The sequence below is a fragment of the Pagrus major genome, chromosome 24 (assembly GCF_040436345.1).
Source record: "Pagrus major chromosome 24, Pma_NU_1.0".
Lineage (NCBI taxonomy): Eukaryota > Metazoa > Chordata > Actinopteri > Spariformes > Sparidae > Pagrus > Pagrus major.
This window is the reverse complement of record NC_133238.1, coordinates 6,777,903-6,805,892: the sequence shown is the minus strand read 5'-3', so window position 1 is coordinate 6,805,892 and position 27,990 is coordinate 6,777,903. Positions and strand designations below refer to the sequence as shown.

Sequence of the window (27,990 nt, the reverse complement as noted above, 5' to 3'; positions counted from 1 at the left end):
AATGTCCAAAAGTGAAGAAACTCTTCACAATGCTTTTAAATCATACTAAATAATAAGCATAGATATTACAAATACAAACGGGTCAAAACACATGCTCAAAATTTAAAACTTTTATTTGTGAACCAATGAAATGGACTGCAATCCATCTGCGCCTTCTATCTCAAAGAATACTAACATGAACATAAGGAGAAAAAAAAACGACAGAAGAAAATAAACGTTGAAACATGACAGCTGGTGCCAGAGCAGGCATCATCACAGACGCTGGCTTCATTGGAGGGGACAGGACAGGCATAACATTTTGCTGTGAAGAAAAACTGAAGCCTTACAGCTCGAATGTTTGGGGGGGTGCGGATATGTCAACAGGAGTTTTCCCCTCCAGTGAAGCTGTCTGGTGTAGCAAATGCGCGCTGCTGGTTTAGGGTCTTTGAACACAATACAAAAATATGAGCTGGAAGCACAAGATGATTCTTTTTCCACCTGCTATGGCAAACACAACACTAACAATGGACACTGCGGAGTTAAACACAAAAGGCAGGCTTTCAGTGTCATGTTTCATACAAGTGCTTTAACTTTAAAATTGACTATTAAAAAAAATATCAAACCAACACCAGCTGTCAAGTATATTGTAACAAATAATACCATATCATTTTACATCATATTGTTAATAATTAAAAAAAAAAAAAAAAAGGAAAATTCATGTATTTAAAAAAAATGCACCCTGGAACATATTTTCCACCCCACAAAAGATGGAGTCAATTTGTTGTCTGAGCATAAACACTGTTTTTAGATGAGGGTTTATAATCAGATTTTAAGGGAAGAAATTGGCCTCCTCTCTATTTGAGCCTGGAGATTTGATCACAATAGCAAGGTCCCTTTACATCGACAACTACTAATAACTCATCTCTTTATGTATTCACAAGTCTCTCAGTCCCATGAATCATTGCAGGTCTGCAAACTGTCTCCTTAAAGTGAAAGTAACCGAGGAGATAAAGTTTTGAGCAGGCATTGAAGACCAGTTTAAACATTTTACAGGGGAGCAGGTGGCTCTGTAAACTCTTGGCTCCTAAATGCCTCACAGGACCCTGACAGGTAATGACCAAAGATTCTCTGTATACAGTGCATCTCCATTCTGATATTTGCAGTATTAGTTATTTCATCTTCCACATTGTTTGGGATTTTTCCCAAAATGAACCATAACATCTGAGCCAGCCCAAGGGCAAGGAGAGACCACTGGGTAAAAGTAGCTTCAAATGTAAGAAATAACACTTTTCAACCTACTGTACTGTACTGTAGACTCACCTGGGAGGTATGTTTCACATATACCCTTAAAGGAACACTTCAGCCAGAATTGAACATTTCAGGTTTTATCTACTACCCTCCATGGCAATGCAAGGTTGGGTGAAATTTCATAGTCTACAAACATTCCTGTAGCTTCACAGCAAAACAGCGATGCAGCATTCTCCTTAACATCTAAAGTAGATGGGGACTTGTAAATAAACCAACAAAAAAGTTCAGTTCTTTAGGAGAATGTTGCAATGCTGTATTGCTGTGAAGCTCCAGAAATGTGCTGTGGACAAGGAAACTAGGAATCTTTGGGTTAACTGTTGACTTGAAATCCTTCAACCAACGTACAGTCACAAAGTAACCGAGCTCTCACAAAATGTAGCCTGTCCAGGAGAACCACCCGAGGATGTAACAGCAACAAAGTAAAATCATGACCTTAACTTTCTGTTTTTTGAAAGGGAGGAGGGGAACAAATACATCCTGAGTGTTTGACTGTCAGCCACCACTGCTAACATAACTGAGGTAGAGATTTGTCCTGGGTCGAGGACCGATGTTTTCATAAGCTCCCCAGCCAGAGAGGTGCCAGGCCTCATCTTCCATACATTCTCCTTTCACTCACTCAAACACACGCAAAATACACCCAAACACTCAAACGGTTGGACAGACAGACAAACAGCCTCATATCTCGGTTCCTCTGTCTGTCCATGTAACAGCCTGGGTTCCTTTGTGAGCTGGCAGGCAGAGAAAACCATCTATGGTGACTGGGAATCAAACACTTCGATGCATCTGGGAAACACACGCAAGGCTACACAACTACCAATTAGCTTATCTCCGTAGCACTTTTAAGCTTGAGGGCGATAGTTCAGTGGCACAAGCTCATTACATGCTATCCTATCAGCTCTGCATGTAAAGAACACTTTCCCTTTGTTACCTTTGCTACATTCAATCATCAGAACCTGCCATGTGACAAGTTGGGTGGCTCTTTTCCCTACAAGGGTCAATTCGCTTCAATTTTATTCACAGAAAGGGGTTTTTCATCAAAATTGGAAAATACTGCTTTAGTTGATATTCAGCATTAACTTAAACTATTAAAATACTGCAGTGTTTTGTTTTTTTAGTTTGAATTGACTGAATAGAGTGACATGACCTCAACTCAGCGCTCTAAATACTCACAGATGCTAAGAGAGTTGGCAGAGCTAGCTTGTGATATGTTTTGACATTATGTAACATAGCAGCACTTTTGAAGCTGAATAAAAATAGTGATCCCCAAAAACTCCATTCTTTATTCATAGGCTGGGACTAAACCTTGCATCAATGTATTCAATAGACAACTAAAAAAGAAGGGTGTAATCAATAAAATGAGTCAAACAGAAGCAGAGAACAACTTAAAAACAAGGAGAGGACGGTTAATCTTAAACTGAAGGCATGGAATCATACTAAACCTTTGCATACAAGTCGTCAAGCAAAACAAAAAACAACAACAAAAGTAGCTTTCTATGGCCATGTTTTCTCAAAATAAAAAAATCCAATTGCTTCCATTTTGGTTGTACAGTCTCTCTTGAGGATTACAGATATTCTCTGCAGTACGATGGTATTTGCTTGTTTAGAGTGGTGTTGAGGCAGCTCCACATGAAGGAGATATCCAGAACTTTCAGAGTCGAGATGTGGGGCAGGACTTTGGCAGTTTTTAACAAGATGATTTCTCAAGATTTCCTTGGTGCATTGAGGGGGACTTGGTGGGATTACAAGGACGGCAGCATCTGTTGTCCATGAAAATTGAGCAGCCGCTTAGGGGAAAGTTCGGACACCCCAGAGGGAAACAGGGGCGAGGGGGACGCAGGTGCCGTTCTCACATGGACTCAAATTCATCGATGCGCTGCTTTGTGTTGCCGGATCGGATCTGGCGCAGCGTTTTGTATTTATCTCGGCCTGCTTTTACATTCTCGGCATGTAGGACGTCATTCTGTGTCTTCTTGGTTTCGTCTCTGGCCTCGGCCAACTCTGAACTTAATGTCTGAGAGATCAAAGAGAAGGACGGATGAGATTGTGATGAGCAAGGAAAAATACGAGACAACAGAGAAAAGAAGCAAGAATTGTTAAAAGAGAGAAAAAAAACAGTGGGCGATGAAGGAGTGTAGAGGTTGCAAAGAAGAAGAGACAGGACACAGGTGCAGGAGAGAAAGAAAAGAGGAAAACACAGCTCAGTCATTTCAAAGTAAACACTGGACTGACGCGAAGCATTATCTACATCTATACTTACCCTTGTATGTCAACATGTTTTCAGTGTTCACTGACCAACTTAATCCTTCCAATGAGGTTTAACAATTTAACTTTTACACCACACTGCAGTTACAGTGCAGTAGCTTTTCAGTGCTGTTCATTGGGGAGCCCAACGCAGGCTTACAGATGCAGTGGAGACACAGGCCTGTAACTTGATTAGTTTTGCTTGATATATCTGATAAAACTATCTGGTTGATGTTTGAATTTTTCTTGCCATAGCTTCAGTACAAGTCCTGGCCTATACGGTAGCCCAGCTTCAGCATGTGTAAGAGATTTAAAGTCATGTAAAACATGAAGATAGATATGATATCATCAGTTTGATCAATTAATTACCAGTAGGTCTGCTTTAAAGCCGGGCTACAGTCTAAGCCAGCACATTGACTCCTGATAAAAGCAGGAGTTTAAAGAAGAATGGACAAAGAAGTTTACCTTATCTTACCCTTATTTGCCATTTCTTTGCTGGGGTTTCTTCTTTGCAACAAAACTGCTGTTAGAAAATAATATTATCTCGTTGTTATTCTTGTTTGTGAGATGCAGATCTCTTTTGGTTAAATAAAAGTGATTAACCTTTTGTATAGATTAAAGACATATATATATATATATATGTTATTTTTGTATATTTTGTAGTGTGGTTTTGTTTTAAATGTTTTATTAATCTGTTTACCTATTAAATGGTGTTTTCATGTCATTTTCTTTAGGATTAGAATGAACTTAATATTGAGTGTAAAAGTTCATTGACCTTAGGACAAGTAGCTCCCATGGTCGTTGTAATTTTATATGTTAAAGGTTTGGGAATAACCTTTCAGACTTCACAAGCGGCCATTTTCCAACCTCACCCTGAAGGTATTCTCCCCTTGCTCTCACCTGCAGCTGTTGCTTGACCCTCTCGTTCTTCTGTGCTTCTGTGACGCGCGCCTCTTCACTACGGAGGTCCAGCTGGCTGACCCCCTCGTTGGAGAGCTCAGCGCTGGCCTCCGCATGGTTCTCATCCTGCTCATCGTGCTCGCTCTCAGCATTGCCGCCCGGAGGTGCTGGCACCACTGTTATTGCAGTCTTCAGTTCCTCCCTGGCCTTTTCCAGGTCCTCCTGGGCGGACATGGCCTGCAGAAGGAGAGGGAGAAAGTAAGACACAGACACATACTGGATTTACACCAGACAGCTGCCAGTGAAATGTGCTGACAGAAAATGAAGGCTGATTGTCTGTGGTTCTACCACGTTGTAAACAAATCTGCTGTTGATTACACTGAGTCTAAAGTAAAGTAAGTTAAGCTGTAAACAGACTCAGTCATTTTCCAAATTAGACAATGAAGCCAATGTTAGCCCATGGAAGATTGTGGGAGTGCAGACACGTACCTTGTGCTGCCACTCTGTGGCCTCATCGTCTTTCTTCCTTTTGGCTTCTTCCAGGAGAGAGATCTTGGCTGTGAATTCAGCCAGTTCAGAGGCCTGAGTTAAGATAGAGACACCGCTGTTACACATGTGGTACATTTAAGTACATTTAAAAACAAAAGAATGTGCTGTGAATATTTTAAACACCCATCCTAAATAAGCTAACTAGGGCTGCCCCCCCTTACTGTCAGCTGTGCAACTAATATGGGGAATAGTTGGTGTTTACGCTGCAAGCACAGGAGCGTTGGAGCAGCGGTAGGAGGAGGTTTTGTGGAAATGCAGCTTGCGCTGGAGCCGGGCGAGTGGCCATTGGAACTGGATTCAACAGCCTCCTATACAACTTTTCCACCAACAATGAACCAGTTCCATACCAGTTTAGCTCCTAATTTGGAACTGTTCTGTTTTGGAGCATTTCAACCAAGAATACATTTGTTGAGAACCTGAAAAGCAGGTTCCCGCTAGAACAAAAAATAGCAGGTTTTCCTTGAATAGAAGTGTGAACCAAAGTGGGCATGTCATATTCTATAGGTTGTTGTGCATCGGACAATGTCCTCTGTTGATGATGCATCCTTGGTTACAACAGTTCCGCTAAAGACTGGTGGAAACACTGGGTGGATCGCTAGATAGCACCAAGGTGCAAATCATCTTGAACTACGGAACTACAGCTAATTTGGCCAGTTTGATGACATGGAATATATTAACTGTTACCAGGGTGATTTAACATTACAGTGACTTAACAAGGACTTTAACTCCGGGCAGGCTACAGCAGGACAAGAGAGGCCTGAAGTGGCAGTTCCCCTGTGTTTTGAACAATGAGGCTTGTGCACTGATATCGAGTGAAGAAATAACATATATTTATGTAAAATTTATATAATTAAAATAATATCATAAAAGGTGCACTTACTAATCAACTAGGAAAACCTGTGGTGTGTGTTTAATTTCCCCTGACAGGGAATTGTGTGTGCAAAAACATATAAATATCAGTCAGACTGTTAAAGCTCACACCATCAGTTGAAACAAACACATACCAGTTGTTCCTGGGTCTTCTGCTGGTCTTCAGCCTGTCTGGCAAGCTCTGCTTTGGCCTCCTCGGCAGCTTTCCTGTCTCTCTCCAGCCTCTCGGCTTCCTCCCTCGCCCTTTTTCTCTCCTGCTCCAGCTCCATGGCCAAGCGAGTCTGTTCCTCGAGCTCTGGAGAAGGACACACACAATTACGTCTTTTCTAGTTTAATTCAATTTTCTACACATTTCAAATTCAAATATAAGTGTGCAGTGAGGTCAGATACTGTTGATTCAGGAAGAGAAATCTGGTGCACTTACAAACACAAAAAGTATGATTTGGTGATCAGGTTTGACCAAAGCATAATTATCCCTAAATATGATATTGGGAAAACACGTCTTTCTTAATTATAAACAGTAAAAGCAATAAAAATAACAAGTGGGTTAGGAGAGAAATGTCAGTCACCTTTACAGTTCCTTCTGGTTTTATGAGTATGATGAAAAGACATGACTCACAGCTAAAGAGATTTTCTAATTTGAAACAAGGAAGGGAGTGGGAGGCAGCAGCAGCAAAGATAAGCGAACAGACGGAAGGATAAAAGGAAAAGTGAGTACCTTTCTGAGCTCTCATTGTCTGCTCTTCAATCTGTCTCAGCCTCTCCATCAGCTCGTCTTTCTCGCGCTCTATCCTCTCCTTCTCTTTCTCGGCATACTCGCGCTTTTTCTTCTCATTCTCCAACTGAGCCCTGAGAAGTTTTGCAGTGACAGGTTTCAGAATACTTAATACATACTCTACGTTTTTCTAAATGACAAATACAGAGAAACACAACACTTGTATCCTGACATGAATACAACTTAGCTGTATACCCCTTCTGCCTCAGATAATGTATGTAAAAGAGGCAACACTGCCCTCCAGTGGAAAAGCTCTACCAGCTACTGTTGGTACATATTTTTATGCATTGTCAAAAGTCAGGGAAGGGGGGGGGGTAACTGTCTGAAAAACTATTTGCCAGTGATAAGCATTGATTAAAAGTTATCTTTTGATGTTTGAAAATAGCAGTCTGATCTTTTTGACTAACTGGAATTTACAGGTCTTATTTTAGCTCAAGTTCAAACATTTTAAACCGGAAAAGCTTTCATTAATAAGTAAGTATTATATTAAATATTTATAAGATCTACAAAATGTTGGATACGCATTATATTTGAATTATTTTTCCAGTGGGCTTTTCTCTGACATCAGGAACAAAATGATAACATGGTTGGGCATGTTGCTCTGCAGTACCTCTCCATCTGTTTGTGGTGCTTCTCCTCCCGAGCCTGAGCCTTCATCTGCTGCACCTCAATGGTGTCGGGCTTTCTCCTCCTCATGTACAACTCATGGTTACCCATACACAATGCCAAGATGCGCTTGTTGATGCGCAGTCGTGGTGCATAAAACACAAAGTCCTAAAAAAGAAGAGGGGCAGAAAATGTACTCTGTTATGAAGCAGAAAGTCAGATATCTGTTGACTTGTTTTATACTTCTGATGAAATTGACACTCACAGGTGCTTTCTTGTCAATGGGTTTGATGACAAACTTCTTGTCATTGAAAGAGATGTTTCGAATCTCACTCCAAGGGAAGCCAATCTTTGGTGTCAACCTGAAAAAAGACAGCAGTGGTTAACAATTTACACTTTAAACTTTTCAACTCATACGATGACAAACAGCACAGGATGTTACACAGTTGGCTGTAGAATGTTTGATAACACTCAGCCAGCAGACGGTGCCTTGTATAAACAGACAGCAGTTCAAGAAATCAGGAAAACGAATACTCTTTTTCAGTTTAGGTTTCATTCTTCAATTTGTTCAGTATACTGGTTAAGAATAGCAACAGGAAAGCAAAGGAGGTGGATGAAACCTACAATGTCGCTTCCTGCCAAGAATTAAAAGGATGTCGGGTGGAACGGAATAGAAAAAGAGATGAAGTAATTTCGAGGGAGTTGCTGCCTCAGGAGAAGGAAGGAAACTATCCCTTATTTCCTTCCTTTGTCACCTGGACAAGAGAAGGAGGATGGCACTTGTGATGACCTAAGATAACATACAGGAAGGGAAAAGCAGTGACAGGAAATGCTACAGGAGTTGTGATTACATCTTTCCTTTCTTCTACTAAAGCGGAAAGAAATCTCTGACCAGAGGACAGGAAAGACTCTCCTATGGACAGATACAGTCTTCCTTTCTCCACCTCTCCCTCAGATTTTTCACTTCCAAAAATATCTTTGCTTCCTCTAAACTTGTTCAACATTGTTCGTCTTATGTTGGCATGGAGCCTCTCGCAAAAGGAGAAAATAGTAGAGCAAGTCTGGCTGATTTATGGGCTAAGTTAATATCAAAGAACAATAAAATGCAAAGCAGAAAACTAAAGATTAGTTTGAGGTCCACCATTACATTGTTTTTCCATGAGAACACACTCAATCATGCTTTACTGACAGTAACTGCAAGACCAGCTCTGTGGACACTAAATATTGTTCGACTTATTGGCAAATGGATCTACTGCAGTCTGGCTTGTGAACACAGTGATAGTGCCGATTCTAATTAAACCAAAATACATGTGTCATAACTTAAATGAACAATGTCAAAACTAAATAGCCAGTTGTTCACATCAATAAAGTTCAACTGTCTGAGTTATTAAAGTAACTTAAAGTAAATTAACCCCTCGACAGTCTATTAAACATTTTAAAAACCATACTCAGATAAAAAAAATAAATAAAATAAATAAATAAATAAATAAAAAGCTCCAGGCAAAGACAAAAGCCAAAAGAAACATACCATTATGTTTTTCTTGTTATTGTCAACAATCTAAATGCTGGAGTAACTGCAGTGTCCCCACACAGGGCGCGGTTATGTGATAAATCCAGCTAAAAGTTGCCTGTAGTTTTGAGCCAAGAACTGATTTCAATTTTAACTTGGATTTCAAAATTCTTTACAAAATTCTGACATGTTTTTCACACAATTTCCAATAAATAAGAAATAAGGCTCTGATCTTGTAGTGAGGTTGTTTGACACAGCAGGTATAACAGATACTGTTATGACGACACGTGTGGACACACATCGGTTGTGACATGCTGTGTAATATGCCTCTACCACTTGTTCTCGTGTCTGTTGTCATGGCTGTTTAGTAATCAACTGCAAACCGCAGCTCTGAGCCCCTTGCAGGCACGTGTCTGTATGTAATCCTAACATAAAAAAAACAACAAAATAAAACATGACATCCATTTTGGGAAATAAATTGGGATCTGAATCTAAAAGCTGAAGTCTCAACATGTCTCAGCCTTAATGGCAACTTGAACGTGAAACCTGTTCAGGTTAACAACGTAGTATTTTAAAGGATCTTCTGTGTTTGCTTGATCATTTATCATCACTTAATCACTTATTTTGTAAATAAACTGAACAAATCCCTTTGTGTGCTGTGTGTGTGTGTGTGTGTGTGTGTGTGTGTGTGTGTGTGTGTGTGTATGTGTATGTGTATGTGTATGTGTGTGTCCCTTACTTGTCTTCGTGTTCGTAAATGTTGAGGCCAAGGGCATCCACGCCCAGCCACAGCTGTGTGCCCTTCTTGTTTTTGATCTCAAAGTAGTTGACTCCGTACATCTCCAGGTCCTGGGCAATTTTTAGATATTCCATCATAGAGTCCTCCCTAGAGAAGAGGACAAGGAGCAGGAGTTAGAAGATTTTACGTTATATATGTTTTATTGGAAAATGTCCAGAATCCAATCTGTGTGCATTGTAATTTTTCATTTTATAAAACAAATTACTACTAAATCATACTACCAAATCACACCTTGCCATATACTTAGGCAACACTCTCAGATCTACTCTACGATAAGCAATAGAACAGACAAATACTTCCACATCCGACATGACACAACAAGCCCAAAGGTGTACACCCAGACACAAATGTTTCTTCACTCTCTCAGGGTGTTTCAGGTAAAGAATGTGATATGGAAAGTTTGACACATACCTGAGCATTCCTCTGTGCTCTTCGTGCCAAGTCTGTATCCTGTCCTCCCATTGCTCTTTGGTCAGCTTGTGCTGCTCCAGGACTCTGTGCACACAAACACAATGTATTCACCTGAAGGGATGTCAAGCAGTACATAATTGTTTCCTCAGGAGGAAATCATTGAAAATTCCAGCAGAGAGCGAGCCGCATTCCAGGTTTCAACGGATCTAGTCTGTGTGTGAAAACTCAAGGAACGCCCTCTAACACATCGCTCTTTGCTTTCAGTCACTTTGGCTCACAGAAGCACTGTATAGAGTGTGACATATTTTGTGTGTGTATGTACCTCTGAGGCAGCAGTCTGTCATGAGTAAGGTACCCAGGCTTGTGCACATCTTTGTTGTAGTCTCCATATTTGGCCTGGACAGCGTATGACCCCAGTAGCACAGCTGTCTCTGGGGGACAGTAGTTCTCATCGTTCAGGATGGCCTCCTTCACCTGGCAGAACAGTAGGGAATGAAGGAGTTAACAAACTTTAGTTAGTTAGAACGTATTTATTTTATTCAACACTCTTTTTTTTCCTCCAAATAAATGTATTACTAATTACTAAATACACCATTTACCAGGTATGGCTTGCAAATGTGAAGCAAGCATAGAGAGCTGAATGGTGGTAACAACTTTATACGATATGAAAATGTTTTTCAATGGTTTAACACCGAACAAATAGAGAATTAGTGCCACTGTTTATCTCCAAGCATCCTAGGATTTGCATTTTATAATGGAAACACGTGTGAATTCAAATTTACTCTTGCCAGTTTCTGGAAACATTTGTACTACATTTGGATGGAAACTTGACGAGTGAGTGGCTTGTTACCTGAAGGAAGAAGAGTCTCTGGGTGATCTCCTGGATTAGTTCCTCTGAGACATCCTCAGGGAAGAACTTGGCTCTGAACTTAAACTGCAGAGGGTTCTCTTTCTTCACATCCTGTTGAGTCACCTGGACAATAAAAACAGCATCATCATCCATCCATGTAATCAACACATTAACTTTGTGTACAGCTGCACAGTGAGTGGACTGGATGGAAGAACAAGTCATAACAAAGCTTGTGACTCTGGTTTGTCATGTGAATTGTGCTCCTATTTAAATCATCCTTTTTAATACATTTCCTTTAATCAATATCAAAGCACACTAGGGGCTGTAATAAACAAGCATGACATAACACTTCTGTAATCTGGTCACTGAGACTCACTGTGAAATCTTTAGATGTCTGGGGACATGTGCTATTCATACTGTATGCACACAGTTGTTACCCACACACATACAAAATCGTTTTCATTGCTAGAAGCAATCCTGTCCTATCAGGCTGACATCATGGCTGGGAGGCCTCGCATATGCATACACATACACATCTGTGCTCAGAAACACATCAGTTTCACTACACAATGTAAGGGTAATTTTTCCATCACATTTTTCTGTGGTCACTGCCTCACTCTGTCGCTCTCTCTCAAACACGTGTAGAGTGTTGAGGGTACATTTCTTTCACGCACACTGAAACACAGATGCTCTGTAATAGCAGGGATGTTAAGGCTGGAGGGTGTGTTGGCCAGAGTGAGAGAGGAAGCCTGGTAAAAGAGCACATCTGAGGCTCCAGACCACCGCAAAGCTTCAAGGAAAATCCAGACAGACAACAGCCACTGACTGGATCAAAGACAAACAAATAAAGTGTGAAGAAAATGAAAGAGAAAGATCATTACTCGAATCGAGGGTCTAAGGACAGAGTATGTCGTTCACTAGACAGATTGTAAAGCCCACTGAGGCAATGTGACTGTGATTTTGGGCTATTAAATAAAATTGACTTGACTCCTGAGAAAGATTTCAAAAGCGAAGGCAGAGAGACAGTAAAAGAAAGAAGACTGTAAAAGAGAAAGCATGTAAACGAAAAAACTGTGTCTCTTGGTGGCTGTAACAAAGGAGAAGTTTAAAGCAGTGGGAGGCTGACCTTCTTATTGAGTTTGAGCCAGGTGATGTAGCCTTTACTGTCAACATACTGTAGGCCAAAGAACCAGACCTCCCGCAGTCCAACCGTCTTCACCACCTGAGAATAAAACAAGATGCAATCTGAATTTTGGGGTATGTGGGAGTACATTAATTGCTTTGTGGCTGACCATATCAAAGTCTAGTTTCAGGGATGCACGATATACATTTCTTTCAGCCGATACCGATAATTCATGACTGATATTGATAAGATTACTAATAATTTCACAAATATGTACAACACAAATATAAAAATTGTGTGTAAACATCTACAGTATATTCAGTAGTTACAAAGATGACCTCTATTACCAAAGATTTAGCCTTTCGAAGAGCAATAATCAGTCAACATTTTTGGTTATGTCACTCATCCTCACCTGGTCAAAGAGCTGTTTTCCTGTGGTATTAGGTTGGATAGCAAACTCCAACTCTGCATCCATGGTGGTCACACGGACGTTGATCTAGAAAATAAACACAACAAGGAGTTAACTTTGTTTGCCCTAATACACAGACAAAGACTTTACATCGAAAAAAATGTTTTGTGATGCCACAGTGACCTTGACCTTTGACCATTCAAATCTAATAAGTTCATCCTCGAGTCCAAGTAAAAATGTGTGCCAAATTTGAAGACATTCCCTCAAGACGTTTCTGAGATATTGCATTGACAAAAATGGGATGCCACAAGTTCACAGTGACCTTGACCTTTGACTACCAAAATCTAATCAGTTCATCCTTGAGTCCAAGTGGACATTTATTCCAAATTAGAGGAACTTCCGTCATGGGGTTTTTGAGATAACGAATAATATAGTTAATATGAGGAGATATGAGTTATATTTTCAAATCTGAGGTAGCACTGATCACTGTTAATTCTGACATCATTCACCCTGTTATCTGTTGTGGAATAAAAAGTCTTAAAAAGAGTCTTCCAGGAAATTACAGAATTCCTACAGAAGAGAATGGAAGAATGTTTACTCAGTATATGTGCAATGTGTCCATTTCCTTCCATCCTAACACAAGTTTAATAAAAGGGACTGTGTAAATGTGTCTCTCCCCCTCTTTCCATTCTACACTGCCAGAGTGAGCGAGCCCCACGTTCAAGGCAGCCTACTACTCGAAAGTCTGTTGGGGTGGAGCAGAGGATGAAACTCAGTCATTGGCTGTGCCCTGTTAAGCGGCACTGGCAGTAGGCCTAGCAGCAGCTGATGTTGCAGAACAGAGTGGGGCTGAACTCTGAGGCATCTGACATCCTTCCTCCTACACCTACGCACACACTGAGCTGAGCTGTATGTTGCCCCAGTAGCGGTTAACAACACATGAAGAGAGACCGAGGAAAGCATATTGTACAGAGGAAGGCGAAAAACCGAAGTAAGAGGCAGAGTGCAAAAGCAAAAAGTTTAGCAAGTGTGCACGAAGAAAGAAAAACTAAAAGCAGGGCAGATAGAGTGCAACGGGAAGAATGAGGGATGATCTAAATGTGCTCTCTTTGAGATTATGTTACAGCGAGGTTAATGTAGAGGAGCCAACCATAGAAAAAAAGGAGGGAAAGGAAAAAGGACAGAAAAAGAAACTAAGGAAGAGAACCTTCCATTTCCTGTAAGCAATTATACAAAAAACCTCAGGAACGCTGACTTTGCATTTCTCTCCCGCTCCTCTCAGTATCTCTTCACTGTCCCTCCTGCCTCTATCCCTCTGTTTCTCTCAATATCCCGGCAATGAATAATCCATGAAACTTGTGTCTATACAGCACATAGCTGGACTCCCCCGCGCCACACGGAGCTCAGACCACAATGTATCTGCTTTAGTCTCCCTCTCATTAATTACCCATGAAAAGTTGCAGCACTTTCTCTACACTATAGACATCCCGCATGAACTCTCCAGCCTGGCCTTCACTATTACTGTAATGCGTTAATTCATATAACATGACTTTAAAAAGGAACTAAACTGAATTCCACATGCTCATAATCTGACCTGCTTAAGGCCAGGACTCATTTTGGCTGGAAAATGTGGGCATCTTCCCAAAGAAAGACTAAATAACTAAATGATTGTATTCTGCCTTCAGTCAGTGTCAGTTTTCATTTGATTCAGTTGCTGCATCACAGCTTCAAATTCATCCCCTTTGAGAACAAATCTCTCACATGCTTGTTGCCAATGTGTCTTTCAATGAAGATTCCACACAGAGAGGCACTTTATTTTCAGTTCATGCCAAGACTGAGACTTAATTCCTGACTGGGAAATTAACCCACAATGTAATATATGCCAGTTATCTGCATGGGAGGAAAAATAAACAGATTCTCAATAGGATGGCCTCTCAGGCAATAAAGGTGAAATCAGAGTTCAGTATGTAGTAGAGGGGTGGAGCGTCTTATGATATGCACAGATTTTCTGTGTGAAACTAGCTTTCATATCAGTGGCATTATGTTCTGTGTTTTATTTTGTGTGTTCCTCACCAAATTGTTTCTTTTAATTTGTTGACCACACACACCATTGCAATACAGCCTACTATAATAACATTTGTTTAGCCTCTACTGAGTTATTCAAATTATCTTGTGAAAATGTCTGTATTTTTCACATTTCAATATACTGCATATCGCAGAAAACAAAAATATCGCAATGTCAGTTTTTTTCCCAATATCTTGCAGCCCTAGAAGAAAGCTTCATAATTAAATCAAGTGCCACTCTGGTGGTTGGATAATTTCTAGTCCTAGTTTAGTTTTTTGCGCGATTCCTACAAGTGATTCTGACATGTTTTATGGACAAGAGTCTAGATAGCTCATGGCACTCTCAACCAATGACACTGACATCCAATAACATTGGCTGCTTATTACAACACAGCCCTGTCAGCATCATTTCAATGAGGATGCTGAGGATATGGTTACATGATAGAACACGATCTACAGCTGAAAAGGACTCTTGACTCCAGCTAGTTTTTCTTAGATGCAGATACTTGAACATTAACAACAGATTGTTCATATACTTCATTAACACAAATCCACAATCAACCACAACAAAAAATTGTGAAAAAACTATTTAAACAGAAGCCAACAATTATATTTTGCAAAGTTCCATCAGAAGCTGCTATAAGGCAAAAAGTTGACTGCGTCCTATTTCATACAACTGAAGTCAGCCATTGGGAACACAGCACAGTAGATAATACAACTTTGAACCAAGAGGAACCATGACCCAGAAAAAAACACTTGTTAGCATTCACACCTCCACCCTCTTTTTCTGCGCCTATGCATATTGCCCACAGAGTGTGATATGATTGAGACTTTGACATGAACACATTCTGCCAAAGTTTCTTTCACATTTTCCATGATTTACCGTTTACTCCATGCTTGTGAGTCTGTGGCAGCGAGTAAACAGATTGTGGCTCTTTGCACTGTTAAATAAACAAACACACACAAAAACTTTGAGGAGTCATTTAAAGTTTGAGCTAGAGATGATAAACATCTGTGAATACTGGAGAGTCATTTGATGTGGGATTGAATGCCAGTGGCACCCATTAAATACAAAAAGTAGATGTTAGTGGGTGTTTTGTCCAGTGTGAAAGGGATACAAATGAAGCTAACTTAGGCAGAACATCTAAATCTGCTCTTGCAAGCGCACAAAGCAAGCCCCTGATGAAAGTCACATTGGCAAATAACATGTTCATGGTTCACTGATAGATGAATTAAGACTCTGGGTTAGTTTCAAGAGTAGATGCCTCATTGACTTTCTAAGACAGCAGCCGTTATGGAGAATGTAGTGCTGAGCTGGGGTTACCAAGTGACCGGCCTTGAATGCCCCTTCCCCAGCATTTGTGTAAGGCCCGCCTTTGTGTGTGTGTGTCTGCCAAAACATAGCCAACCCAAAGAGCACAGAGAGGTGGAATCCTGTATGGGCCAGACGGTCAGTTAATCCTCTCTCTCCTGGAGAGAGAGGGGGAGGAGACAAGGGACAACAACATGCCGAGGCATTGACACTGCTAATCACACACACTGACAACTGAGAAGTCTCAAAGGAGCAACTTTTGTAAGCCTGTCCTTATATGACACCGTCTGTCTGGTGATACTAGACACACTGATGGGGAGAAATTCTTAAAAGGACCAAATTACTCTTTAAAAAGAGAGAAAGACCAGTTATAGTTCGAGGCAGGAGTTAGACCAGCAGTGAACTACAACAGGGAGTCTCTAGGTAACCCACGACTTGATGCTGAGGGCTACGATGCGATTATTAAACTTAATCGATGCATCTTAATGCATCACAATTTTTGATTTCTATACACATTTTATTTTTTCTCACTGTGAGACTACTTGCTATTTTTAAAACATAACATATTTGTTATGATCCATTATTAAAATAAACAGATGAATTCAATTCCATTATCTTTGCTCACTTTCAGCCATCCTCACCAAATTTTAACAGGTAGCCTAGCTTTGAATGGTAACACAACGCACATGTTTATATCGGTTACATATCACCATCCAATTGGCACAGCAGTGAGGAACATACAGCCTACAATGATGTCTACATCATTTTTTCTTTTTAGAGGTGCTTGAAATGGAGAGTTAGGTTTAGATTTCTGATTGTTGACTTTAACAGACCATATTCACATGGTGGCCATTTTCCTCTGACATCACGCTCAGGGTGGGAAGCTAAAAAGTCATACTGCTGTGTTCCAGTTTGCAACTCCTATAATCTCCTTTAAAAGAGAATCTAACAAATTGTTATATTCACTGCTTTCTTATTAATTAGCACCCACCATGCTTCCTGGAAAATGACAAAGTTACCCATTTTGCTCTAAATTAAATAATTACATAATTGCCATCAGTAAACACCGGACCCTGTCTGCTTCTTGCACTCGCGGGAGGGATGCTGTTTTCTGGGGGAAAGTTCACTGAAGTCTTGGTTGGGAGGGCTCACCGTCGCGGTGATTATTTTCAATACAAGTTTCCAGAGACAGTAACTACAACAACACAATAGTGGAAGGCGACAAAGACATGGTGAATTAAAGTTTCTTGATCTGAATCACGTCACATAATCACCGCCATTCAACTGTGGGAGCTGCCCGACTCTCTCTGCCGGGGACGGACGCTGTTTTTTGGGCAGAAATGTGACGAAGAGTCTATAGGACAGACAGGATGACAGAGGCTTTTCCACGTATGGACGCAGTATTTTTTTTTCTCATATGAGTTGCCACAGACACTACCAGTTACCACATTACTGCTGTTTGGTCCTGTAACATTGCTTTGTGGGTTGAAGTGTGGGACATTTCTGTTTTATGAGTGACGTAGACGCCGTCTCGCCTCTCCTGTGGGTCTGATACTACCTCCGGAGGCGGATCAGAGCCGGGGCAAAACTGTCCCCACTCTCCGCATCTGTAACTGTCACACAAACGGTGAGACAGTATCGACGCACGATTCCCGCATTGAAAGGGCAGTGTGAATGGAGCTAGAGAGAAGAGCTTTTCGTGAGCCTAAAACAAGACACTTCCTTCACATACCCAGTGAACACTGGCACACTGGCTAGAATGGCAGCAGATCATCAGCAGATCAGCAGTTTATCTCCACCTCCGCAGCAGAGTCAAAATGCAACACAGCTGACATTGTGGGTAAACTTCATGTCCATCTACAATCACATGACACTAGGGTCTAATGGCAGGCAATGGGGAAGATATGACAAGGATTTTTTAAAGTTTTTAACTTGTTTGGATTTTCTGTGCTTTTATTGGCTAGCGGTTTCTTTTTTTCCAGTATTTGTTTCTCTGTATTTTAAACTGCATCTCCTCCTATCTTGAACAAAACCCTATAATTTACAGTCACTCCTACATGTACAGTGTCACTAAACAGACCTCATACTTCAAGAATGCACTAAAGCACTGACTTGAACAGCAAGTAAACAAATGAGGCCAAATAACATGAAAGGCTAATGAGTATTTCAATGGGTCTCATTAACATTTTTTGTTTTTTGTTTCTTTGCACTTTTGGGATGTTTCTAAATCCCCTCTCCATTTCAGCTGTCAAGATGAGTTCCAACTGAGACAGGCCCCTTGTTAAATGTGCAGCTGTTTAGTAACTGTAAGCTGTTAAGAGCAGCTTTGCTGAGTGAGGCCTTAAGAGAGAGAGAGACACACACACACTCACGCATACGCACATGCACACTTCAATCAGTAGAGCTACTAATCTGGCCTGCTGGGCTCTGAGCAGCTGTCTGTCCCTCTGATTAACCCCCCTGCAGTGTGAGGCAGGCTTCAGAGGGAGGGGGAATGGAAGGAGTTAGAGTGGAGGAGGAAGCACCAGCCCCGTTAATAACACAGATTGCACAATACTACCGCAAAGAAGACCCTTCCACCCTGTCATCCCAGCACTGTGGATGCAAAAAAGGTGTGACATGTAAGGCCTTGGCCACAGTTTTAAAAGTCGTAAGATCGCTGTGCTGTTCACACGTCAAAACTTAATGCTTTAGGATCAGTGACAGTGGGTCACAAATTACAAGAGCACAAATACATGACACAATGGACAGGACATGGGAACGATTCGTCCAAGCAGTCATGGTTGCCTATTGTGTATTCTGATAGAAACTATAAGCTATTATTGTGCCCGTTTCATACACACAGACACATGATAAGACTGGGGAGAAGAGTAGAGGTGTGGATTATAACAATGCATTGTGATGTGGACATGGAAGATTCTGCATCGATGCAGAGACGGAGCATAATCAAGAGTCTGCAGCTTATGTTGATTGTTGATTGTCCGGCCTCAGCTGGACAATAAAGTTACATCACGACATTGCACCCATGCTTTGAACTGTGGGCGTACTTTAGCGTTCAAATCGCTGACAGCTGAATTGTAATTGAATCGAATCGTGAGGCCAGTGAAGATTCACACCTCTAGAGCAGAGAGGGAGAAATGAGAAGAATGTCTGCTCTCATTGGATGTAGCTCGCTGCTGTCTCTCTGACTTGTCTGCGACTCAACCAGATATTTAGCTGGTTAGATATCCAGCACATGTCAGCAACATGCCAGCAAGCTGTCCCAGTTAGGGTTGGGTACCGAACTCTGTACTTTAAAGGGTACCGGCTGAATTCACAATAAATCAATCTGTGCAAAATGTTGGTACCCGAGAGCTCATCTTAAGCATAATGTTATGGAGAGAAAGAGAGAGAGACGTACCCCAGCAACAAATCACTTCTTTTGCACAGATGTCAGTTCAGCTCTGTTACTATCTCTGCTGCCGGCTAAAAGGTGGAAAAACAATGATGCTTGCCCACATTGTCATACTTTCCGTGTGGTCGCTGGGGTGATATCTTTTCAGATGATGGAAAAAATTAGTTGCGTTTCTCGTCTTGGGTGGAATGAACCAAAGGCATATTTTGCAGACTGTCTTAATCTGCTCTGCATGGTTTTGGAGATATCCAAACCACTACAATATAATTAATGTTGTATTACCATTTTTAGCTAACACTTTCCTCTGCTTTGGAGGATAAGGCAACTTCACTTTCAGCACTTGAGTGTGTCAAAAAGCATCACATATCTACGAGTTTGCGTTCCGCTTATTCAATAGGTGTTTGATAGAGGTCGATATTGGCCTTTCACATCTGTCAGTATTGATATTGGCCTGAAACGTTGCCTGATATGTGCCAATATGAAAAGTTTCTTTAAAGAGATTATAATGCAGATAAAGATGCCTTGGGTTATTAATATTTATTAAATTCTTTGTTAAGTTTATTGCTTCAGTACACTGGTGTCATTTTAGACAATGAAGTTTAATGTTAAACTGTAAAATATCCTACTCCATTACATATCTTTAGCACGTGTTCAATCGGACCCAAAAAAAAATCGAGGTTGGGCATCATATTGTCTCCCTTTTGGCACACTTACAGATGAATGAACCTTTTTGGTGGTGACTTTAATAAAATGTAAGCCATCCTAAAGCTTGTTTGATTCCCTTAGCTGTGGGCTCTGTCCTGAAGTTCAATTGCTGTCCACTCTGCAAACAGGCAGCGACACAGAGAGCAGAAAGGCAAAAGTTGCTTTTGTGGCCCTGGGTTCCTGTCATTTTTTCTTCTTTTCCAGAGGACATCCACTTTCACATCCACTTACTGTATGTGCAAGCCAAAAAGTGCAGAATGACTGGCAGTGGTCGGGTTAATTTCTGCTGTGTGATAGGCTGTTTGATCCATCCATATCGAATAAAGAATGTTCAAATGTACTCATCCTTATTGACATCAATTTTTATCATCCAACAGAGACTGTTTTATTGCCCAGCCCTAATCGCAAGCATCCTTTTCACAAGAGGACAAAAAAAAAAAATCTACTTAATCCATGTCCAGCTGACTGTAGTACAGAGAGGATCTGAAAAGCTTCTGGTGATTTTACAAGGTACACTAAAGGGATAATACAGAGGAAAATGGAGTCTACTTGATTATGTACATATCTTTTGTTTTGTAAATGAGATGAATGGTCAAACAATACTGGCAAACAGTTTTAATGTTGCCAAGCACCAGTACTGCAAATGCTCTGTTTCTCCTAAGTACTACAACAATTTCCCATGTCCAGTTCTCTCTCTCCTGATCTACTATAATTTCCAAATGTAATGTTCATCCATCTGAGTCCTTCCCTTCCTGACAGTGCCTCAGTGATAATCCTCTCGCTTCAGCTTGCTTCTGGTACCTCCACAGAGAGAGGATGTTGACATAGACTGGGCCCCAATATACACAGCAAAGCCCCTCTCGAGCAAACAGGAAAGCAGCCACGAGCTAGGAAGCCAGAGAGGGCCATCTTCCTGTGGGGTGCTATCACCTCATAATTCACCCAGTCCTGCAGCCTACAGAGAGCACTAAACAGGAGGGGTGGGATATGATGTCAGGAGAAACAGCACATTTCTCTGGATTAACAAAACTGTATGTTCATAGACTTTATGAAATGTATTGTTTGATGCTTTATCCATACTGATGTTAATGACATCAGATAGGGATACTTCCAGTATATCTTATTCATGATCTAAATATCATCATTAAAAAATCCATTGATATAATAACCACTTAAACTTAGCAGTTAACTTTAGTCATGAAAAAGCACTGCTGCAGCACTAAATAGGAGGCTTTCCTGTACCACTGGATGTAAACCCCAAAGACCAGAACACTAGTGTAGACTAGGAATGTACAATAATATATATATATATATATATATATATATATATATATATATATATATATATATATATATATATATATATACACACACATACACATTTTATATATACATATATATATTAGGGATGCAACGGTAGAGTTTTCCCACAGTTCGGTATGCATCACAGTTTTTGGGCCACGGTACGGTTTCGATATCTTAATATAAAACTACTCACACTAGCAAAGGCAATATTGCATGTAAAAATAATTAAAAGCAGATAGTCAAACCACAAACCTTATTATAAAAATTTAACACTTATCTTAATTGCCTTCCATAAAAAACATATGCAGTATCCAATCAAGTTAAACAGCAAACATTATTGTAGTATTGTATTGTACTGTATTGTATTGTATTGTATGCCTTTGTGTATTGAACCTAACAGGGCGTATTGAACGGTTCGATAAAATATTGAATATTGTTGCATCCCTAATATATATAATATATATAATATATATATGTATATATATATATATATATATATATATATATATATATATATATATATATATATATATATATATATATATATATATATATATATATATATATGATGATTGGAAATACATATTAGTTTTTATGAATGAAATTATAGTAGAGCTGGGCATATGGCCTTAAAATAATCGCACAATATTTTTTGACTTTCTCATGATACATACATATCTTGAAATTTAGAAATGCCTTCAAAAGCACTACATAAATGCTGGACTGGGTGGACAAAATCAAGTATTACAATATTTTTGACCAAATACCTCCTCAGTATCAATATTGCAAAAATATTGTATTGGGATGCACCAATTTATCGGCCTAACATCAGTATCGCCTGATATAGGGGTGGCTGGTTGACATCGGCTTGTCAGCAAATAAAGTGCCATTCAACAATACCAGTGGTTGATATTAATCTGTTTGCATCTCATTCATTCTGCACTGGGTACATGAGCTGTCCAGCCCCACCTTCCCACGGACTGCAGCCATATGCTTGCATTACTTTCTCCATGACTCTGGCTACGTGCCGTGTGCATGTGCTGAGCAATGTGCATGTGCTGAGCAATGTACTGTGTGCACGTGTGGTTTGTCTTCAAACAAAAGTAAAAGAAAATGTCGGCGGAGAGAGAGAGAGCAGATCACCCAAAGAGCAAGAGGACACAAAGGGACAGGGCCCAGCCCACTCAGCATTGTTACATTTTCATCTGTGTTTTATTTTTTTGTCACCTGTAATATGACCATAACCTTTGACCTTCGGCCTCTTGCTCAACCACATAGGAGTTAAAATCAAAACTGCAACAACTTTACCTCCAAACTGAACTTAACAGGATGTGTTCCCAGTTGACTGAAAAAGCATTACAGTAAACAAGGACCCTATGGTTTAAAAGAAACTTCTATAAAGTTGTGATTGTCATTGCAAAACCACTACTGAAAAAAAAAATCTGTATTTTATTTCTTGGTTACAGATGAGTGCTGACACTGGAACAAAAGAGGCCCATTCCAAAAGTTTTGATGTCTGGCACCAATCCCAGAGTAGGTCATGTCTGATGCTTCCTCTGTTTATTATGTCAGTGCCTCCCTGCGACAAGCTGTACTTTCTCTGTCAGTTATTGTCTGCGACAGAGATGCCGCTCTCAGCAGAGCGCCCAGCTCTGTCCTAGGAGCTGTTTTTGGGCTGGTGCCCTTGTGAATCAGTGGACTAGAGAGGGAAGTAGAGGATGACATCAGTGCCTGGCTGTTCCTCTTCTGTAGCTTCCCAAACCCCCCACCCACAGATGAACACAAACACCTACCACCTCAAGAGCTAGACTGGTGCTTTACTTGTAGACTGGCCTGAAGCCTGTTGTTTCCAGTTCCTAGGAAAGATCTGATGTAATCTTGAGCAACTTGACCTTGAAATCTTTCCATGAGAATAACTCTAATCAAATATAATGTAATACTAAGTAATCAGTACTGCTGTGTCATAGTTTGATTACTTAGAGGAACAAGACACCTAGACAACTTCATACTTTAAAAATCTCTTACTGTGATTTGAAAACTAGTTGTGTAACATGCAATATCCCCAGACTCCAGCATGAGCTCTACCCAAGTCTGTTTATGATGAAAAAACAGCACGACAGCGGTGGGACAGCCATGAAGGGGCTGCATCAAATTGGTTTTGTTTTGGCGTTGTTCACATCCCAGAACTCTGGCATTCTCTCCACCCTTTAAGTAACAATGGCAGCAGTGTTGCAGTTGTGAGGCCTGCGGGCTAGGCAGTTCATTTCACACTCTGGCTGTTGTTTACTTGGAAGAGGAGTACGAGAAGTGGGAGCAGCCTTGGGGATGAAACTGCCACTTCCCAGAACGCAGAAACATAGCTTTCAGCGGCAGTGCAGGCCAACTATTATGACATCTAGAGAGCAGTTCTGAAGATTCAGTTTAGACAAGCAGACTCAGGAACAAAGAAGGAACAAAGAAGCTTTCATGTTTTGTCTACTGCCTGACAAGTTGTTACACTGCAATCCAACTGTTTTACATCAAACCATCTGAATTAATTAGCAGGGAAAGTGGCTAACTCCTGGTTCCTTGGAGCTGCAGTTTTCTTTTATTTCTGTAGAACACCGTATGATTAAAAGGTGCTGACATTTATATGCCAAGTATCTTCCACAGCCTTTCAGCCTCTTACCGGTTTCGGCATCTTTGCTTCCTCTCCTTACACCCAGCAGCTGAGAGGATAAATCCGTCACAGGACGGCAACAACACCTGTATCACAGAACCTGAAAGCAGAAGAGAAAACTTTTCCATCAGGCACACAGTATACATGGGTGAAAAATTATGAGCAGCTGCCTTGGAACAATATTATTTATTTCTGTTATGTTAGAGCTGCAATGATTAATCAAGTAGTTCTCAGCTATAAAATAAATCACCAAACCAGCAGTTTGAGTATTTTTTTAAGACAAGTCAAAATTCTCTGAATCTAGCTTCTTAAATGGGAATATTTTCAGGTTTCTTTACTCCTCTATGACCATAAACTAAATTTCTTTGGGTTGTGGCCAAAACAAGACTTTTTAGGACATCATCATCGACATTTTTTTTTTAAAACCATTTTCTGAATTCTTATTGACCAAGCAACAATTAAAATAATGGTTAGTTGCAGCCCTAGTTTTTTTTGCGCTCTCTCTGTAACTAAATGATTGCCAGAAAAATAATTAATTACAATTCAATTATCAAGGCCTGAATTCAGCAGTGCCGACAGTTGAATGCATACAGAAGAAAATAACAGAGCATTAAGTTTTAGGAGAGGATGAATAAGACACACATTGAACTGAACAAAAGTAGAATACTCCAGAAAACTGACAGAATGAAAAAAATTAAATGATTCCCATTCCTAAATCTGTTAATGACTACAAGGCAAAGGCCAAATGCACAGAGAAGTTGTTTTGCATGCATTCTCAACATACTTTGTTGTACATACAGTAACTATTGCAAGGATGAATGGGGAAAATACTTTAAACATTATGCATTACATGATGTCTCATGGACACTGTACAGTGATCAGCAGTTTTACTTTATCATAATAAAAGACCTGCCTGACACAAATTACCGGATGAGAGGACAATGGAGTGGAAGTGCTGCTGGGTAATTCTGGTGATCACATATAGGTGTTGTTTGGAAACTTCAGGTGTACTCTGCTTATTCCATCTTATGAAGGGTTCATTGTATGGGAAATATAATCTTGATTAAAAACATAAAATGCAAGTCTCTTTCAAAAGCATTCCAAGGCACACTGTAGGACTTGTGCACAATTAAAATGCCTTTATTTGACATGGCAATATGTATTTAAAATGACCAACACGTTGGTTGCAACACATTGGTTATATTTTACCCATGCAATGAACTCTTCACAAGATGGAATAATCAAATTAGTGGATATTTGTCCTACAGCCTGAGAGATATATTGGGTTCACACAGATATAACTAATATTGGTGTATATATTGGCCGGTACGTGCCGATATGAAAAGTTAATAAGGCAGAGAAAGATGCTTGGGATCATTTTTAACTATTAAATTCCCAGTAAGATCAGTAAGTGTTGGTGCACTGATGTCATTTCAGACAACAATATATATGTATATATATATATATATATATATATATATATATATATATATATATATATATATATATATATATATATATATATATATATATATTAGTTTAACAATACACTTTGTTGTCTGAAATGACATCAGTGTCAACTGTCATCAACTGTCATCGTTGAAAGCTCTACCTGATTTGGCCCATTACTTATATCAAGCCAAAAATCTGATTTCACATTCTGATTATGATTTTGTCTAACTTGGACTGCTGTCGTTGATGAAGTCCCTGCCAGGTTTTCGTGTCACAGTCTAGGTACGCTCAGTTTTCCCCCAATCGAACGGTTTTCTGCCCAGCTGGGCGATTTTGGGTCACAGTGTGAAGGGTAAAATGGACTAGGCTGGGTTGACACAATTTGGGCTGGTTTACCATGAATTGGGCAGGTTTTTAAACTAGGCTACATTTAAGATAGTATATTTAGCATACATTCATAAACTGTAAAACTTAAGTATGCTAACACATTCAGTCACTCAGCACAACTTTGACTTGACATAATTTGTATTTGTTTTGCTGAAAGTAGAAATGAGTTACCATCATTACCAACCACGACTCTCAAACCCACACAAGCTGCAGTGTTTTTGCAAACCTGTATTTTTATTGTAACATAAACCTCTATGCTTGCAACCTTACACCATCATTTTTATTTGCTTGGCTTTTTGATTGCATGGGATTGTCTGCATACTCCTCTCTTCTCCTTCTCACATTCTGTCCACCTTTTGGTGCACACTTGTGTGTATGTGAGGGAGCTTTAGGCTTCTGTCAGGGCCTTTTGCAGATTACCGATTTAGATAAAACCAACATTTTTGGTATTAGAGCTGTCCCTGTAATTCTTCTTCATTTTCAAAGCAGAGGGCAGAAATGGAAAAAAAATTAGAGTTGCGTTGTAGCTACAATGTAGCCTTCTATCTTTGTTCTAGTGAACAGTTGAATTGTTGCTTATTATCTCATATTGAAAAATCATGATGAGCCATAATACTGTTGCTATTGTTTATGATTTTTTTAAAACATTTTTCCTTATTATATATTATTAAATTTTGTCTATTATTATTAGAGGTAATATTTGGGGTTTTTTGTTATCAATTGAGGCACATTTTGAGCAGTTATTGAGCTGATAAGCAATAAACTAATCTGGCAAAAACTTGTTATGCTAAAGTTGAAACACAATCCTGAAAGTTTGGGCATGACCTCTGCTGACCTGCCATATGATACTGAAATGATCCAGGAAAGGTCTTTGTTATTTGAACATGTCACATCAGTCCAGTCTGGATGCTCTTGTACCTGCTGTATTGTGCTATGTCATAGATAAAGTCTGATCTCAGAACTATACAAAGACTTCTATGAGCAAATGACAGAACAAGCCACCTGTGCTGTTTCCAATTTAGGAAAAGCTATTTTGACAATATGAGGCATTCCTGAGTTATTGGCACTACTGAGAGATTAAAGTGACATGCAGTTTTTCTATTGTACAATCCTGTAGTGACAGGTTGGTCACTAACCCAAATTAATTCCACCTGCTTTATTTTTAAACTAAGGCTCAGGGGATTCTCTGTTACAGCAGAATCCAAATCAGGGCCAAAAGGTCCAAAATACAGATTGGCAACAGGAAAAAAGAACAAAAATTCTCTTAACACTCAATGATAATGGCCTTAAAGGATGACAGTGTGACCCAAATGAAGGTTCTGTATGATAAAAATGTGCCAGTTAAGGACGCTCACTGAACATCTGAACTGCAGCTTTAGCTTGAGTACTCCAGATGAAGACATGCCCACTTGTAGCTTGTACGCAATTAGCTTGCCTATTTTGCCCGCCGAGAGTTGTCTTGTAATTTAACCACAATTTTAAAGAATTGGTAGACAACTGCTACACCCTAAGCTACAACAGCGTGACACAGTGAAATAAAAAAAAAAAAATACGTACGCTTGTCGTGTCAAAACGCTCTTTTTCGACTTAACCACACCAACGTTCAACCTTTATCAAACTCTTCATACCAAAGTACTTTCCGTGAAGTCGAGGTGGCCTGTTGAAAGGCTGACATTTTCAAGCTAGTGGGTGTAGTCTAGCTACATAACGGGACAAGCCTAGCCAACGTTTGCCTCGTTGGTGCATGTTAAGTTTTAAAGCCTAAAAAAAAGGTTGCCCATAATTTATTAGCCACACTCGCCACCAAAAAACAGAAACATTCCCAAAATGTTGCCTCAACAATACGTACGGCAAGCTACAGTGTGTTTACAGGCACTTTCAGGGGCACAACTTCGTAACAAGTCGGCATTTCTACCGTGCCGTATAAAATATGAATCGGTCGAACACGAGGATATCCGCTATTGCATCAAACTTGAAGAGAAGCTCATCTTTTTAGGGAGAGGCAACTCACCGGAGGGACGAAGTATCTTATCTTTGAATCGATGGGAGAGCCCTGGTGTCTTCAGACGTAACTGAATATCCACGATGAGAAGTCCGCACTGGCTCTCGTTGCTTATCTCTTGATGCTGTCGCCGAAACAAATTCCCGCAGACATAGAAAAACCGTGGAAGTCTTAACAACCGTAAGGCGATTTGGGGTGCCAGCGTCAAGTCAGGCGTGATGAAACACAGCGGCATCCGGTCCCACCTTTAAAAATAAAAGCCTCATGGAAGCCTGGGGAAAATGAGTAACTTATGGCTAGCCTATTGCAAAAATTTTAACGTTTTTCTCTCAATAAAAATAGTCAATAATTAATTTCTTTATTAACTATTAATAAAAGTT

At 40.0% G+C, this 27,990-nt stretch overlaps 1 protein-coding gene across 1 annotated transcript; it reads right to left on the bottom strand.

Moving 5' to 3' along the window:
* Nucleotides 1-95: 95 nt before the first annotated feature.
* Nucleotides 96-27,799, bottom strand: LOC140992074 (radixin-like). The gene is made up of 15 exons (XM_073462312.1): nt 27,620-27,799; nt 23,779-23,869; nt 12,334-12,417; nt 11,925-12,020; nt 10,799-10,921; nt 10,271-10,422; nt 9,949-10,032; nt 9,478-9,624; nt 7,494-7,590; nt 7,233-7,396; nt 6,566-6,696; nt 5,982-6,142; nt 4,918-5,010; nt 4,429-4,665; nt 96-3,298 (listed from the first exon to the last, which is right to left on the bottom strand). Exons 2-15 carry the CDS (start codon nt 23,788-23,790, stop codon nt 3,134-3,136), a joined length of 1,746 nt encoding a protein of 581 aa, XP_073318413.1. The 5' UTR covers nt 23,791-23,869; nt 27,620-27,799; the 3' UTR covers nt 96-3,133.
* Between the last annotated feature and the right edge of the window lie 191 nt (nt 27,800-27,990).

What these genes read in the sequence shown, in the direction of transcription:
- LOC140992074 (XM_073462312.1), bottom strand. An exon ending in GACAGACTGCTGCCTCAGAG is followed by an intron (nt 10,033 to 10,270) that starts GTACATACACAC and finishes TTGTGTGCACAG; the next exon opens with AGTCCTGGAGCAGCACAAGC. An exon ending in GACAATGAGAGCTCAGAAAG is followed by an intron (nt 6,143 to 6,565) that starts GTACTCACTTTT and finishes GTCCTTCTCCAG; the next exon opens with AGCTCGAGGAACAGACTCGC.